The sequence below is a fragment of the Pipistrellus kuhlii genome, unplaced genomic scaffold (genome assembly GCF_014108245.1).
Source record: "Pipistrellus kuhlii isolate mPipKuh1 unplaced genomic scaffold, mPipKuh1.p scaffold_m20_p_8, whole genome shotgun sequence".
NCBI lineage: Eukaryota > Metazoa > Chordata > Mammalia > Chiroptera > Vespertilionidae > Pipistrellus > Pipistrellus kuhlii.
The window spans coordinates 47,476,846-47,490,157 of record NW_023425584.1 but is presented as its reverse complement, the minus strand read 5'-3'; the positions used below and the strand labels follow the sequence as shown (position 1 = coordinate 47,490,157).

General features: G+C 41.6%; 1 protein-coding gene across 8 annotated transcripts in view; it reads left to right on the top strand.

Annotated features, from left to right (window-relative positions):
• Window positions 1-217: 217 nt before the first annotated feature.
• SLC10A7 (solute carrier family 10 member 7) overlaps window positions 218-13,312 on the top strand; it is a 189,001-nt gene continuing 175,906 nt past the window's right edge. For 2 of the 8 annotated variants that reach the window (XM_036423867.2, XM_045576285.1), the window contains exons 1-2: window positions 239-1,051; window positions 7,611-7,693. In XM_036423867.2, coding sequence (XP_036279760.1) covers window positions 952-1,051; window positions 7,611-7,693 — 183 coding nt within the window. In that variant the 5' untranslated portion in view covers window positions 239-951. Of the gene's footprint in view, window positions 1,052-7,610; window positions 7,694-8,721; window positions 10,296-13,312 lie in introns of those variants that run through there. The other 6 variants (XM_045576289.1, XM_045576284.1, XM_036423866.2 and 3 more) reach the window with 6 other exon arrangements.

Below are 13,312 nucleotides of genomic sequence, written 5' to 3'. Positions count from 1 at the left end.
AGCGCACGCTGCGGGCGACAGACCTCGAGGGCTCCAGCGGACGGACGCCGGAAGGAAGAATTCCAGCGAAGTTGGGCATCGGCTGGGCGCCCAGTTTTCCACCCTCCCGCGCGGCCGGAGCCTCCCCCCGCCGCCACGCCCCCAAGGGAGCGGCTTCTCCGCGCGCCGCCGGGCGACCGCGTCTGCCTCCCGGATCCGGCAGGGCACTGGGAGCCGCCTGGCCCCGCCCCCTGCGCGCACGTCAGCGCCGGCGTCCGGGAAGCGTCGTAATACCCCAAATAAGTGCGCCTCAAAAAAAAAAAATACCCTGGTTGCACCCCGCCGCAGATGCAAAGAGAGACATTTCTGATCAAGCCCACGATGGCCCTCCCCACAGCCTCGTGGCGAAGCAAAAGAGAACCTCTCCGTAGATGTGTTCCAGGGGAGCTGGTGGCTGTCTGTGCCTGTAGTTTTGTTGGAGAAAGGACCCTCGACCAGGCTAGGTGGCTGTGGCGCCTTCTGGCTCTCCCCGCCCCAGCCATCCCTAAGGTTCCGCAGGTCTTGGAAGTAGCGAGTCTGTCAGCCCCACCACGGCGGCCAGCCTCTTTTCCTCGAACAGCCCGCGCCGGACAGCCTGGCCCCGATGGTTCGCTTCGGAGTCTTCGCGCATGGGAGAGGCTGGGGCCCGATCGGATCCGGCGGGTGCGCGTCTACCCGGAGGCGCGCGGTAGTGATGGCGGCGCTCAGTGAGGCTTCCCTGTCACTGGGTACTACTACTCCCAGCCCTCCTCGAAGCCGCCCGGGCAGCCCCAGGTCTCCAGTTTACAAGTAGCAATTTGACTTGCTCCGCTGCCTGGGGAAGAGGGACTGTGCAAAGAGTGCAGACGCCCCCCGGGGACTCGGCGATCGCAGCCCCCCCCAAAAAGGAAAGGAGGCAAACAAATAAACAAAACCCTACCCATCCTGGCCAACATGAGGCTGCTGGAGAGGATGAGGAAAGAATGGTTCATGGTTGGAATAGTGCTGGCGATCGCCGGGGCGAAGCTGGAGCCCTCCATCGGGGTGGACGGGGGTAAGTCTGCGCCGCCGCCGCACGCTCCACTGGGGAACTGACGCGGGCGAGTCTTGGACGGGAGGGGAGACACGGTCTTTGGGGGTGGGGGGGGGGATGTCTACCTCTCTCTGGGGCGCTGACCCGCCCGGGGTGTCCTTTGGCCCTTTGGCCCTTGGGCTGACGTTTTCAGTTGGCCGATCTCAGAGGGGAATTTGCCATGCAGATCCCCCCCCCCCCCCCCCAAAAGGGGCCAGCAGCGACTTGGAACGCAGGTTCCCCTTTCCGCGAACAGTCAGGGACCGTTCCCCGGGTCCAGGAGTGAGGGGACCGAGGCGGGGATGAAACTTACTTCTCGTCCCTTCAGAGCAGCGTCCTGCTCCACGGATGCTGGGGTGCCAGGAGTTCCTTGTCTGTCTTGGGGTGGGCACCATGACCATGTCTATTTCCAACCCCCCACCCCCTTAAAAATAATAATAATAAAAAAAAGAAGCAGGGGGAGAGAAAGAGGCAGGGACACCCCTGCCTCCTGCAGCCCAGCCTTTGGGGCCCACACGCCGGAGGCTGGAGGGAGGGATGCTGTGCAGCTCGGCTGCTCCCCGGCAGCTCCCGGCTGAGTGACACGTCGCACACTTTCCTGCCGGGACGCCACTTCCGCGTGCTGCGGGCCGGCCGGGTGGCTGCACCCAGCCGGGGTCCCACAGCCACAGGCTGTACTGGGCTCTGTGGTGTGTGTGTTTTGGCCAGGGAATGTGGGTGGGCTGACATCACCCGCAGATCCCAGATAGTGGGAGCCTTGTCATGTGGGGGGGGGGGGGGGGGAGGAGGCATAGGTGGACATGACTGGAGACATCATTGGCCTTTTTGTGGGCCTTACCCGTCCTCTCTCCCCTCCACCTCCAGTCATGTCCTACTTTTCATAAGCTTGAATTGGATTTCTTCCATGGACTGTCTTTTTTTTTTTTTTTTTTTTTTTTGACCTTGTTTGCCGGTTTCCAGGCTTATTGACAGGTTTCATACATCAGCCATACAACGGGGACAGATGAGGAGAGAAGTGAGCGCAGGCAAGCTTTGTATGGTCAGAAGTGCTCAGGAGGATATTTGGAGTTATTGGCTCCTGCTTAAACCATGATGGGGGGTGTTGGGAGGATAATATGATCTCTCAGGAGGAGAGTGGTTCCCTCTACCCTCTCCCTTCTATACCTGCATTGAGAAGTCGCTTCAGGGAACATTTAAAAGGAAGGACTTGAGCAAAGATTGTGGGGATTAAAACTTTTTTACCTTAGAAATGTCATTTCCCATTTTCACTAGACCTCATGCCATCCATCTAGGATAATACATTTCTTTGTTTAATTTCAAAAGAGTAGAATGTTAAGAGCTCAAATGGGTCTTTAAAGTATTTTAAGCCAACAGGCTTCTTTCACAGTTGAAGATCCTGAGGCCTGAGACCAGGTGACTGACCCTAGGATAAGTTAGCTAGGGAAGGGGAAGGACTGGGGACTAGGACTGCCCCTTACTTCATACCAGTTGCAAAATCCATACACATTTTCTTGATGAAAAAATCATTAAAAATGAATAACCATTATAAAGAAGAAGCCCTCCGTAATAAAGACATTTTCTGTGCCCTGATTTTTAGCCCAAAGGAGCAGACCAGAATCCACTAGTATTAGATAACAGTTAAACTTACACGATTTCTTTGTTAGCTGTCCATGTGTAAAAGTTACTTTCTCTAAAACCAAAAGTCAAGCAAACAATTATATAGGCTGTCAGGCTAAGTACTTTTTTTTTTTTTTTTAAATATATTTTATTGATTTTTTACAGAGAGGAAGAGAGAGGGATAGAGAGTTAGAAACATCGATGAGAGAGAATCATTGATCAGCTGCCTCCTGCACACCCCCTACGGGGATGTGCCCACAACCAAGGTACATGCCCCTGACCGGAATCGAACCCAGGACCCTTCAGTCCACAGGCCGCTGCTCTATCCATTGAGCCAAACCGGTTTTGGCAAGGCTAAGTACTTGTTACTTCTGTCAAACTTCTCATTGACCTTACAACCTCTTAAATAAAAATAAACCTCCAAATATTGACAAATAACACTTTCACTCCACTAGCTAATCCAACAAAAATCTAGGAACAAGGAAAGAAATGGTTGCTGAAATGTTTCTGTCCTATTCTGCTCTTTAGAATGGTTTAAGGTACCTCTTTTTGCTTCTAACTTTTAGTCAGAGTTTCCATTTATGGGCTCAGTTCATTGATGAATAATTTTCGGAACAGTTTTCTAGAAATTATAGTAAATAGGGAAGTTTTTATAGTCTTCAACTTAAGATGCTCACTTCACTTTTGCCTGGATCAGTACCTTGATTGCACTCTTTTTTTAAAATCCTCACCCAAGCACATTTCATTTTAAAAAATAATAATTTTAGAGTGTTAGGAAGGGAGAGAGAGAGAGAAACATCAATTGGTTGCCTCTTGTACATGTGCAACTAGGATCAAACTGCAACCTAGATATGTACCTGGCCAGAAATCAAACCCTCAATCCTCTGGTATATGGAACCATGTTCCAACCAACTGAGCCACCCAGCCCAGGCTACACTCTTTATTTTTAAGTGTAAGACTTCTACACTTAAAGTGTCACAACTACCATCTGACCTCCCTTTAAAAAAATCTTTAGCCTGGCTGGTATGGTTCAGTGGTTGTACGTGAACCCATGAACCTGGAGGTCACATGTCCTGGTTGCAGGCTCGATCCCCAGTAGGGGGCATGCAGGGGGCAGCCCATCAATGATTCTCTCTCACCATTGATGTTTCTATATCTCTCTCCATCTCTCTCTCTCTGAAGTCAATAAAAATATATTAAAATATTAAAAAAAATTTTATAGCCAATTAGTGAGTTTTTTAATGGCAGGAAATTTATAGATATGGGAAACCTAAAGTTAGAGAAGTTGAATGACTTTCCAAGTGGGAAAAAGCATAATAGGTACATGCCTAGATAATTTAATTCTTAGTTTACTCACTTACATTTTACTTTTCAATAAATAGAAGAAGTGTGAAAATAAAGAGCCCCAATAGATGTAAATATATATAGATGCTGAGGTATTATTAATCTGTTCATTGAGACCCAGGGAACTCTGAGCTATACACACCTTCAGTTTAATCAAGTTCAACACTATGTTATTCATTTTTGGGAAGAGAAAGATTTACTTCTTTGGAAGTGCAGAGTAACTTTTTCATTTCTACCTACATCTTAAATGTTTGCCATTAATAATACATAAACCCTAAAAAGGAAACTGCTTCATTTTTCCATTAAAAGAACATAACCAGAAATATGCTATAAGCTTAAGTACATTGACACAAATATCTTAGATCATGTTTAGAAGTGAAATTTACTTTGAAGATGAGTAGATTTTGTGAAATAACTAGAGGCTCAGTGCATGAAATTTGTGCATGGGTAGGGTTCCTCGAGACTGCCAATTGCCTGCTTTGACCAGGGCTTCCCTTCCCCTGGCTGCCTGCCTCTGCTTCTGGCTGGGGTGGGGCCAGCCAAGGGGGAGGGGCCATGGGCGGTTGGCCAGCTGGCCCCACCCCCTGGTCGAATTCTCAGTTAAAGGGACAGTTAGCATATTAGGCTTTTATTATATAGGATAATAGTTCATTGCATTCTTAAGCATTCCAAATAGTTTTCTCTCCCTTTCACCCCCAAGACCCCATTAAAAAGTGTGAGTTCTGGAGTCCCCAAATTGCTTCATTTTTAAAAATTTTCTTTTGATTTTACTACCTCATTTTCACTGACAAATATATATATATATATATATATATATATATATATATATATATATATATATATATATATATATATATATTTTACTTTTGTTAAAAGGAAAAGTTAAAATTTACATTTCCACTTCAGCTCTATAGCCATCTTAAGAGCTGGAGCTGATTATTCTGGTGACATAGAAGATATAATCATTATCTTGGAGAGGGCCAGATATCATTTTTAAATAGTAGTTTCACCTCTCACTTCTGTGCAAATATTTACCAAGTTTTTATTGCAGCCTTGGTGACTTCTGGTTCCGCATTTAAAAGTTGAGCTGTCTATTGGCAATCGGTGATCATGTCTCAGAGGGCTTAGGTTTCTCCAAATCAGAACAATTTCCTCCTTTCCTTTCAAAAGATATCTTGTAGGTAGCCCTGGAATACCCTCCCCATGTCTTTTCACAGTGTAGAGTTATTCAGAGATGCATCTAATAAAAACCCCCACACAATTTAAAACATTGAAAGTCAAGAGTCATTCCACTGAATTACACCAATTAGTTAACAGTTATCATGTGTATTTATGTATGTGCATGTGAATTGTGGGAAGAGTTCTTAAAAAACTCGGTTGTTGGCCAACTAAGGTAGATGTTTGAACTGTCCCAGAGAAACATACAATCTAAGCAGATGCCATGTGCTGGCTATGGAGATGCATCTTTAGGTGTGTTCCCTGGCTCTCTCTTGTGACCACATTGCTAACTCTGACCCATCTTACACGGACATTCTGGAGGCACCACTGTGGGCAGAACCACAGTTAACAAGAATAAGATCTGATAAAAAAACAGGAGACTGGAAGAAAATAAAAATGCTATTGGTTTTTTTTTTTAATGGTATTTAAAATTCTTGTGAAGCATCTACTTTCAAAACAAGCCAGACTCCTTGACTTTAAAATCTGCTTCTGAACCACTTTTCTCAGTTGTTGAGGAAATATTATTTCTTTAAAAAAAAAAAAAAATATATATATATATATATATATATATATATATATATATATTATTGTTTTCTTATAGAAAGGAAGAGAGAGGGAGAGAGAGTCAGAAACATCTATGAGAGAGAATCATCGATCAGCTGCCTCTTGCACACCCCCTACTGGGGATGTGCCGCAATCAAGGTACATGCCTGCAATCAAGGTACATGCCCTTGACCGGAATCGAACCTGGGACCCTTCAGTCCGCAGGCTGACGCTCTATCCACTGAGCCAAACCAGCCTGGGCTAGCAAATATTATTTCTAAGTGTGAGCTGCTGAGACAGATTTACTCTTGAGCAAAACAATAATGTATCTTCTTCAAGTTTTTGAACAGCCTTTACTGCCCTGGTCTGTAATACCATTAGCACTTACCTCTTCCCTTTTGTTTTCTTGTCTCAGATCTCAGCAAAATGATTTGTGTGAATGCCGGGTACATAAAAGAATTTATGACATTGTTTGAGGAGACCTTTGCTCCTTTTATTCACTGATGTACTACATATACCTAAAATACAGTAGTTGCTCAATAAGTATTTGTTGACTGAATGAATGGTGATTTTTCCTGACTTTGGAACTGAACATCTGTAGGTGTATGGTGGAGAGTTACAGGGAACGGAGGAGCCATGAATGCGGTTCTGTTGTTTTGCTTAAAGGGTGTATTAGTTTCTTAGGATTGCCATGGCAAATTACCACAGACTGGGTGGCTTAAAACAACAAATTTATTTTCTCACAGTTCTGGAGGCTAAGGTCTGATCAAGATGTTGGCAGGGCCATGCTTCCACCAAAGGCTGTAGGGCAGACTCTGTCCTTGCTTCTTCTAGTTGTGGTGGTTGCCGGCCAACCGTGTCCCAATAATATAAACTCTAGTGTCTGCCTCTGTCTTCACATGGCCATCTTTCCCTCTTTTTATAAGAACACCAGTCACTGATGAGGGCCCACTCTAATCCGATAAGACCTCATTTTAATTTGATTAATATCTACAAAGACCCTGTTTCCAAGTAAGGTTCTGGAGGGACACACATTTTTGGAGGGATGCTATCAACTCAGCACAAGATGGTTGCATAGAATGTCAAATACGAGATAATCTCAGATTTTAAACTGTTGGTATAAAGTTTAGGGCTGCCCCTTATTGTACTCACAATGTTAACACGTCTGGGATGATGCCAGTCTAACTTCAGAGAGGAAATTTTTGGAGAGCACAGATCAGGCCTATGTGGTTCACTATAGTATGCCCAGGCCAAGCACAATTTCTTAATAATTACAATCTTAACAACATGTTGTTAAGTGCTCTATTACTCTGTCTGTATCATCTCAATCACATAGTAAGTGCTCAATAAATATTTGTAGATTGGATACTCTTGGGGTGAACTGAATATATGCATGAATGCAAGCTTTTATTTCTGGTATCCTAGAAGAAATTAAATAATACTTGCTGAAGAGAAAGTAAGTTCTACCATTGAGAAATTCTCTTCTTTGATTTGGGAATTGATATTGTGGTAGATATCATTAGGAGCCATGTTGAAGGATGTTGACTATCTGCTCTCTTATGTGAGAGCAGTTTATTTTTGAGTTTATTTTTATTCTTCTGGTTCAAGGATACTGTGCTGAGCTGGACAGCCATCGTCCTTGCCTTCTGGAAACTTCTCTCTGGAATTAGATGGCATCATAGCAAATGCTCAACTCCGTCAGGACAGTAACATACCCGGGTCAGCACTAAGAAACAAAGTACCATTTGACCTTCTCCAGTGAATTTGTCTGGAAGACTGGAAACTCTTATCTAACAGTACCCAATTTCTCTCCCTTTAGGACCACTGAAGCCAGAAATAACTGTCTCCTACATTGCTGTTGCAACAATATTCTTTAACAGTGGACTATCATTAAAAACAGAGGTACTGTCACCCATGGGGCACATGAAAAGCAGGGAGAAAAATTCAGTTTGTATTTAACATTTTAAAGTTTCAGAATCCTTTTGTAAAGCTGTGTGCAGCTGTAGTCTGACGGCTCCACTGTAACAGAAGGTAACTTTGACTTCAGCACAGGACTTGTGTTTTGTACGTACGTATTCTACAAACCTTATAATAGAGCAGCATGGAAGCTGAAAATGGTGTGTTTTTAAGATGGCAGCTGAAGTGATGCCTCTCCTTCAGCTCTTTCTCAGATTATGGTGGTAACGATAGGGGTGCCTTCTGTGGCCACTTTAAGTTGTAGATGTTTATTTGGTCTTCCATAACTTTGTGGATTATCTTTTGTTCCCAGGACTGATGCTGTACAGGTGATACTTGTTAAATTTTTTTTAAAACTAATTTATATTTTTACAAATGTATATTCTTTGCTAGTACTGTATAGTTACTAAATGTTAATAGATGTTTTGAGGAAATATTAGTACTTTTTATACTAAATCTCACTCTACCATGAAGCTAAACAGGTAATGTGATTTATTGATCCAGGTGTCACTGAATATGGGATTCCTTGGAATTAAATATCCAGACATTTTTATACCTGAGATAGGAATGAGTAGAATATATGATTCCCTTTTGACTTATAATAGAAAAAAAAATAGGAGAAAATACTCATTTGCTTTTGAGAAAATTACAGAGTTGTTTTTTTTTTTGTGTTTTTTTTAAAATATATTTTATTGATATTTTACAGAGAGGAAGGGAGAGAGATAGAGAGTTAGAAACGTCGATGAGAGAGGAACATCAACCAGCTGCCTCTTGCACACCCTCTACTGGGGATGTGCCCACAACCAATGTACATGCCCTTGACCAGAATCGAACCTGGGACCCTTCAGTCCGCAGACCTATGCTCTACCACTGAGCCAAACCGGCTTCGGCTACATAGAGTTTTAAAAGTCATCATGCTAAGCTGCTTAGTCTTACATAGACAGGTTAATTTTACTATGAAAGTTTTTTTTTTTTTTTTTTTTTTTAAGGAAATGATTTTAAAACACAATTCTGTTTGTGCATCATATCTTGCCTTTACTTCAAGTATCTTTCAGTGTGATTTGAATGAAGGTCAAATTTACTTACCTCATTTTTGATCGTTCTAGTAGCAACACAGAAAAAAAAAATATGGTTTTACTAAATTTATGCACTCTATAGGTAGCAGGTTGGTATAAATCTTTCTATTGGGGTCATTTGGGATATAGATGGGATCCATGTGTAGTATCTACGACAGATGAATGTGTCAGAATGCTAAATATCCTCACTGATGTCTTCTGAAAATAGCTGACATGGATGGGATTTCCTAAATATGTCAAATTCCAGTTTTTGTAAATTATATTGATAAGGAAGCACTGTGATTAGTACTTAGAGGACGTAGGCTTTACCTGTCAACACCAGAGTGCTATTGGTCCTCAAATGGGTACAGAACTTACCACTCCTTTGCTGCTGGTCTCATCTTCCTTGAGGTCTTCCTGCCGGTCTTGATTTATGCTTTGTGAAGCAGCTGCCTCATCCAAGTCCTCTACTTGGGAGGTTGCTCTAACTAACGCCCCCTGGTGGCTTCTTAATGGTTACAACTGTTGCTTGTGCTATGGGAAATCTGGCAAGAGACGAGATTTCTCAGCTTCTTCCTTAATGCTGTTCTGTAAAGCAGCCAACTTTGTGGGATGCTGAAATTGAATAAGGAAGGTCACAGTTATCAGCATTTCTCTAAGGACCAGATTTTCTGTAAGCACCTAGGAAACCTTCAGAGTCATCTAACTAGTTTGATCTAATGATGAGCTGCCTGGATCCCTGGGCTTTGTTTTGTCTCTAAGAAGCCATCAGAACCATTTCCCCTATGAAAGACCCTTTTGAAACGAATACAACATTAAGTTATTTCCTAGATCCATTTAACTTAAGATGCCCTAGAATGCATCTTTGTGTAATGTTAAATCATCTCTAAGCCCTGCTTATTTCTTGGGCAACTGAACAGTTGTAAGTTAGAAGGTAGCAATCTAGTTATTTGTTTCCTAGTTAATAATCTTAAATTAATTACAATCGGGACAACTATTTTTGTATCCTTTTAGGTCTTAGAATCGTGCATTTTTGCACACAGAAGACGGTGAGTTATTATTGACTTGAGTTTATTTGAAAGATTTACTGTGGTCCCATTCAAATTTGATACATATTGAACATCAGACATTGATGTAATGATGTGTATTCTAAATTTGTTTTGCTCATAAATTATAAAGAACTCTGTTTTAATACTTCATACTAAAAAGATTTAACCCCACATCTTCAGTTTTTTTAACTGTTGATTTCTAGTTTTTGAAATACGTGTTGAAATGGTTTCTGAAATCTTATTATACTGAAATGTAATAATGTCAACATTTGAGATATATTTTATATATAGCTAACTTCAAACCTACAGTTTCAGAGGATTTATCACTTAACAGACCATAACAGGACCAATTTATTTACTAAACAAATAACCTATCAAGTGCCTCTCACTACAACACACTGTGCGTGGCACAAGGGAAGAAACAAAGATGAGCAGGATTTTATGGTGTTACTTGCTTTTTCCTTTCCAGTGTTACCTTATTTTCTCTTTCCTGTTGTATGAAGAGCTAGAAAATCTATAATTCTAGGTTTTTATGACAGTCTTGAGAATATTTCTTAGGAAACACTTCATGTCTGTTATTTCCCTGTTGTTAAGAGGTCCCTTATGACCCAACACAGCAGACTCTTGGGATTCATTTTGCTGAGTTCTTACTGATCCATTATTCTGATGTGATATCAATTGTTTCTAATTGTCATTTATTAGGTCATGCAGTAATCTCTAACTGCATTTTATTTTTCATAACTCTTTTCTTATTATAGAAGTGGTATTTCCCTATTGCAGAAAGATTAGAAAGAGTGAAAAATAACTGTTCTAACATTTCTGTGCTTTTTTAGTTCTTTTTTTTCTTAAACATATTTTACATATAGAATGTTTTAAAAATAAAATATTTTTAACTTTATATATATGTATATAGATATACACAAGTTTTTCATGCAATTTAATACTGTTATTTAATTTTTCTTCACTTATTCATTGAAAAATAAAATAATTTACATTTTGTTTACTTTTATCTATATAAATCAATTACAATTAATAAATCAAAAGGACAAAAGTACCTATGATGAAAAGTCTTCCTTACACCCCTTTACCAGCTATCTCTCCTGTTCTCTTCTCTGGAGATAACAGTTTCTGTGTATCTTTCCAGAGATATTCTGTGCAGAACATTCAGATGTGTATCCACCCCTATATTTTTTAATTTATATTTTAAAAATATATTTTATTGATTTTTTACAGAGAGGAAGGGAGAGGGACAGAGCTAGAAATATCGATGAGAGAGAACTATTAACCAGCTGTCTGATGCACACCCCCTACTGGGGATGTATCTGCAACCAATGTACATGCCCTTGACCAGAATCGAACCCGGGACCTTTCAGTCTGCAGACCGACGCTCTATCCACTGAGCCAAACCGGTTTCAACTATCCATTCACCCCTTTAAACTGTTATTTTATACTGTTTGCTAATTTACCTTATTTAACTCAGGAACCTATCTTGGAGATTATTTTATATCAACATGTAAAGAACTCCCTGTTTTCTTTGTGTATCCTGAAAAGTACTCCATTTTATGAATGTGTCATGATACATTTTCCTGGGCCCCTATTGATGGACATTTAGGTATTTACAAGGTTTTGCTGTTATAAACACTCTAATTTACTTTTGAGAAAAGTTACACCATTTTATATTAATATGAGAAGTATATGCAAATGCCTTAATTACTGAATTGTGGCTAATCATTTTATTACAATTCAAACAATTGAAAACTCATATGTATTTGGTATTTCTTGAATGCCTCTGAGTATATCTGAGTGAGATTTGGTTTCAAGACTGCTGAGAATTCTGGGAATTGCTGGTGCTCAAGTGTCTCTGGATCTCTGGGGTGAAACTTCTGATTCAGAGCAAGGATGGCTCCTTTTCTCTTAGCTCTGATCTATGGACCTGGTATGGCTTCTAGTCTGTCCAGTGTTTCCCTACATTAGTCCCAGATTGCCGGAAGCTCCTTAGATATCGTTAAGAACATCTTGTGACCGAAATGGAACTGCTTCTGTGTCTTCACATAGGGAGATAAATAGTGAGAGCCTCTGAGACAGATCCTAGAGGTGGTGGTCAGTGAATGTGTCTGCACCGACCTACTGTTCATTAAACTATAAACTCTGTCTCATGAGGCTGAGGCTATTGAAAGTCTTGCTTGAACTGGTGGGATCCGGGACATTATTATTACAGTGACTCTTTCTGGCAACTTTGAATGCACTTTAATGAGTGCCTGAATGTTTTATGTCAGTTTTCTACTACTTTCTGAATGTGTTTTATTTCCACTGAAAAACCACACAACTCAAAGAAATTCAAATGCAAACTCTTGTTAGTTAGTATATATTTAAACCCTCAAATTTAACTGAGTACCTTTTAGTTGTGAGCCTCATAACATGTGCCTGGCTTGTCTGTTTGATGGGAATCTTTTCCCTCCCTGGCAGTAGGATGACAGGTTTATTGGGTTTGATTCCAAGCTTCACTGAATAGTAGCTCTCAACCTCAAGTTCCTTATCAATAAAACAGGAAAAATAACATCCACCTAAAGGGGTTGATGTGAGGACAAAATGAGATGACATACATAAACTGGCAAACTCAGAGAATGGCATATAACTGCCATTCAGTAAATGTTAATAAATTGAGTGAGTCGATTTTGTGGAAACAGCGTTTTTAATTATAGAATACTAGAGGCCTGGTGCACGAAATTCGTACATGGGGATGCATGTCCCTCTCACAATCCAGGACTGCTGGCTCCCAACTGCTTGCCTGCCTGCCTTCCTAATTGATCCTAACTGCTTCTGCCTGCCAGCCTGATCACCCCCTAACTGATGCCCTGCCAGCCTGATTGCCCCAAACCATCCTCCCCTGCAGGCTTGATTGCCCCCAACTGCCCTCCCTTGCATACTTGGTCTCCCCCAACTGCTCTTCTCTGCTGGCCTGATTCCCCACAACTGCCCTCCCTTGCAGGCCTGATCCCTCCCAACTGCCCTCCTCTGCTGGCCATGTTGTGGTGGCCATGTTGTGGTGGCCATCTTGTGTCCACATGGGGGTAGCCATCTTGTGTGTTGGAGTCAATTTGCATATTACTCTTTTATTAGATAGGATTGTTGAGAGGAACATTTTAAAAAATATGATTGGTGTGTAGATTTAGTAACACTTGCCAAATTGAGGTTAATTATCATATAAAATTGTGACAGGTTTGCCGAAACCGGTTTGGCTCAGTGGTAGAGCATCGGGCTGTGGACTGAAAGGTCCCAGGTTCCATTTCGGTCAGGGGCATGTATTATATGTTGGTTGCGGGCACATCCCCGGTAGGGGGTGTGCAAGAGGCAGCTGGTCGGTGTTTCTCATCGACGTTTCTAGCTCTCTATCTCTCTTCCTTCCTCTCTGTAAAAAAATCAATAAAAATATATTTAAAAAATAAAAAACAAAAATAAAA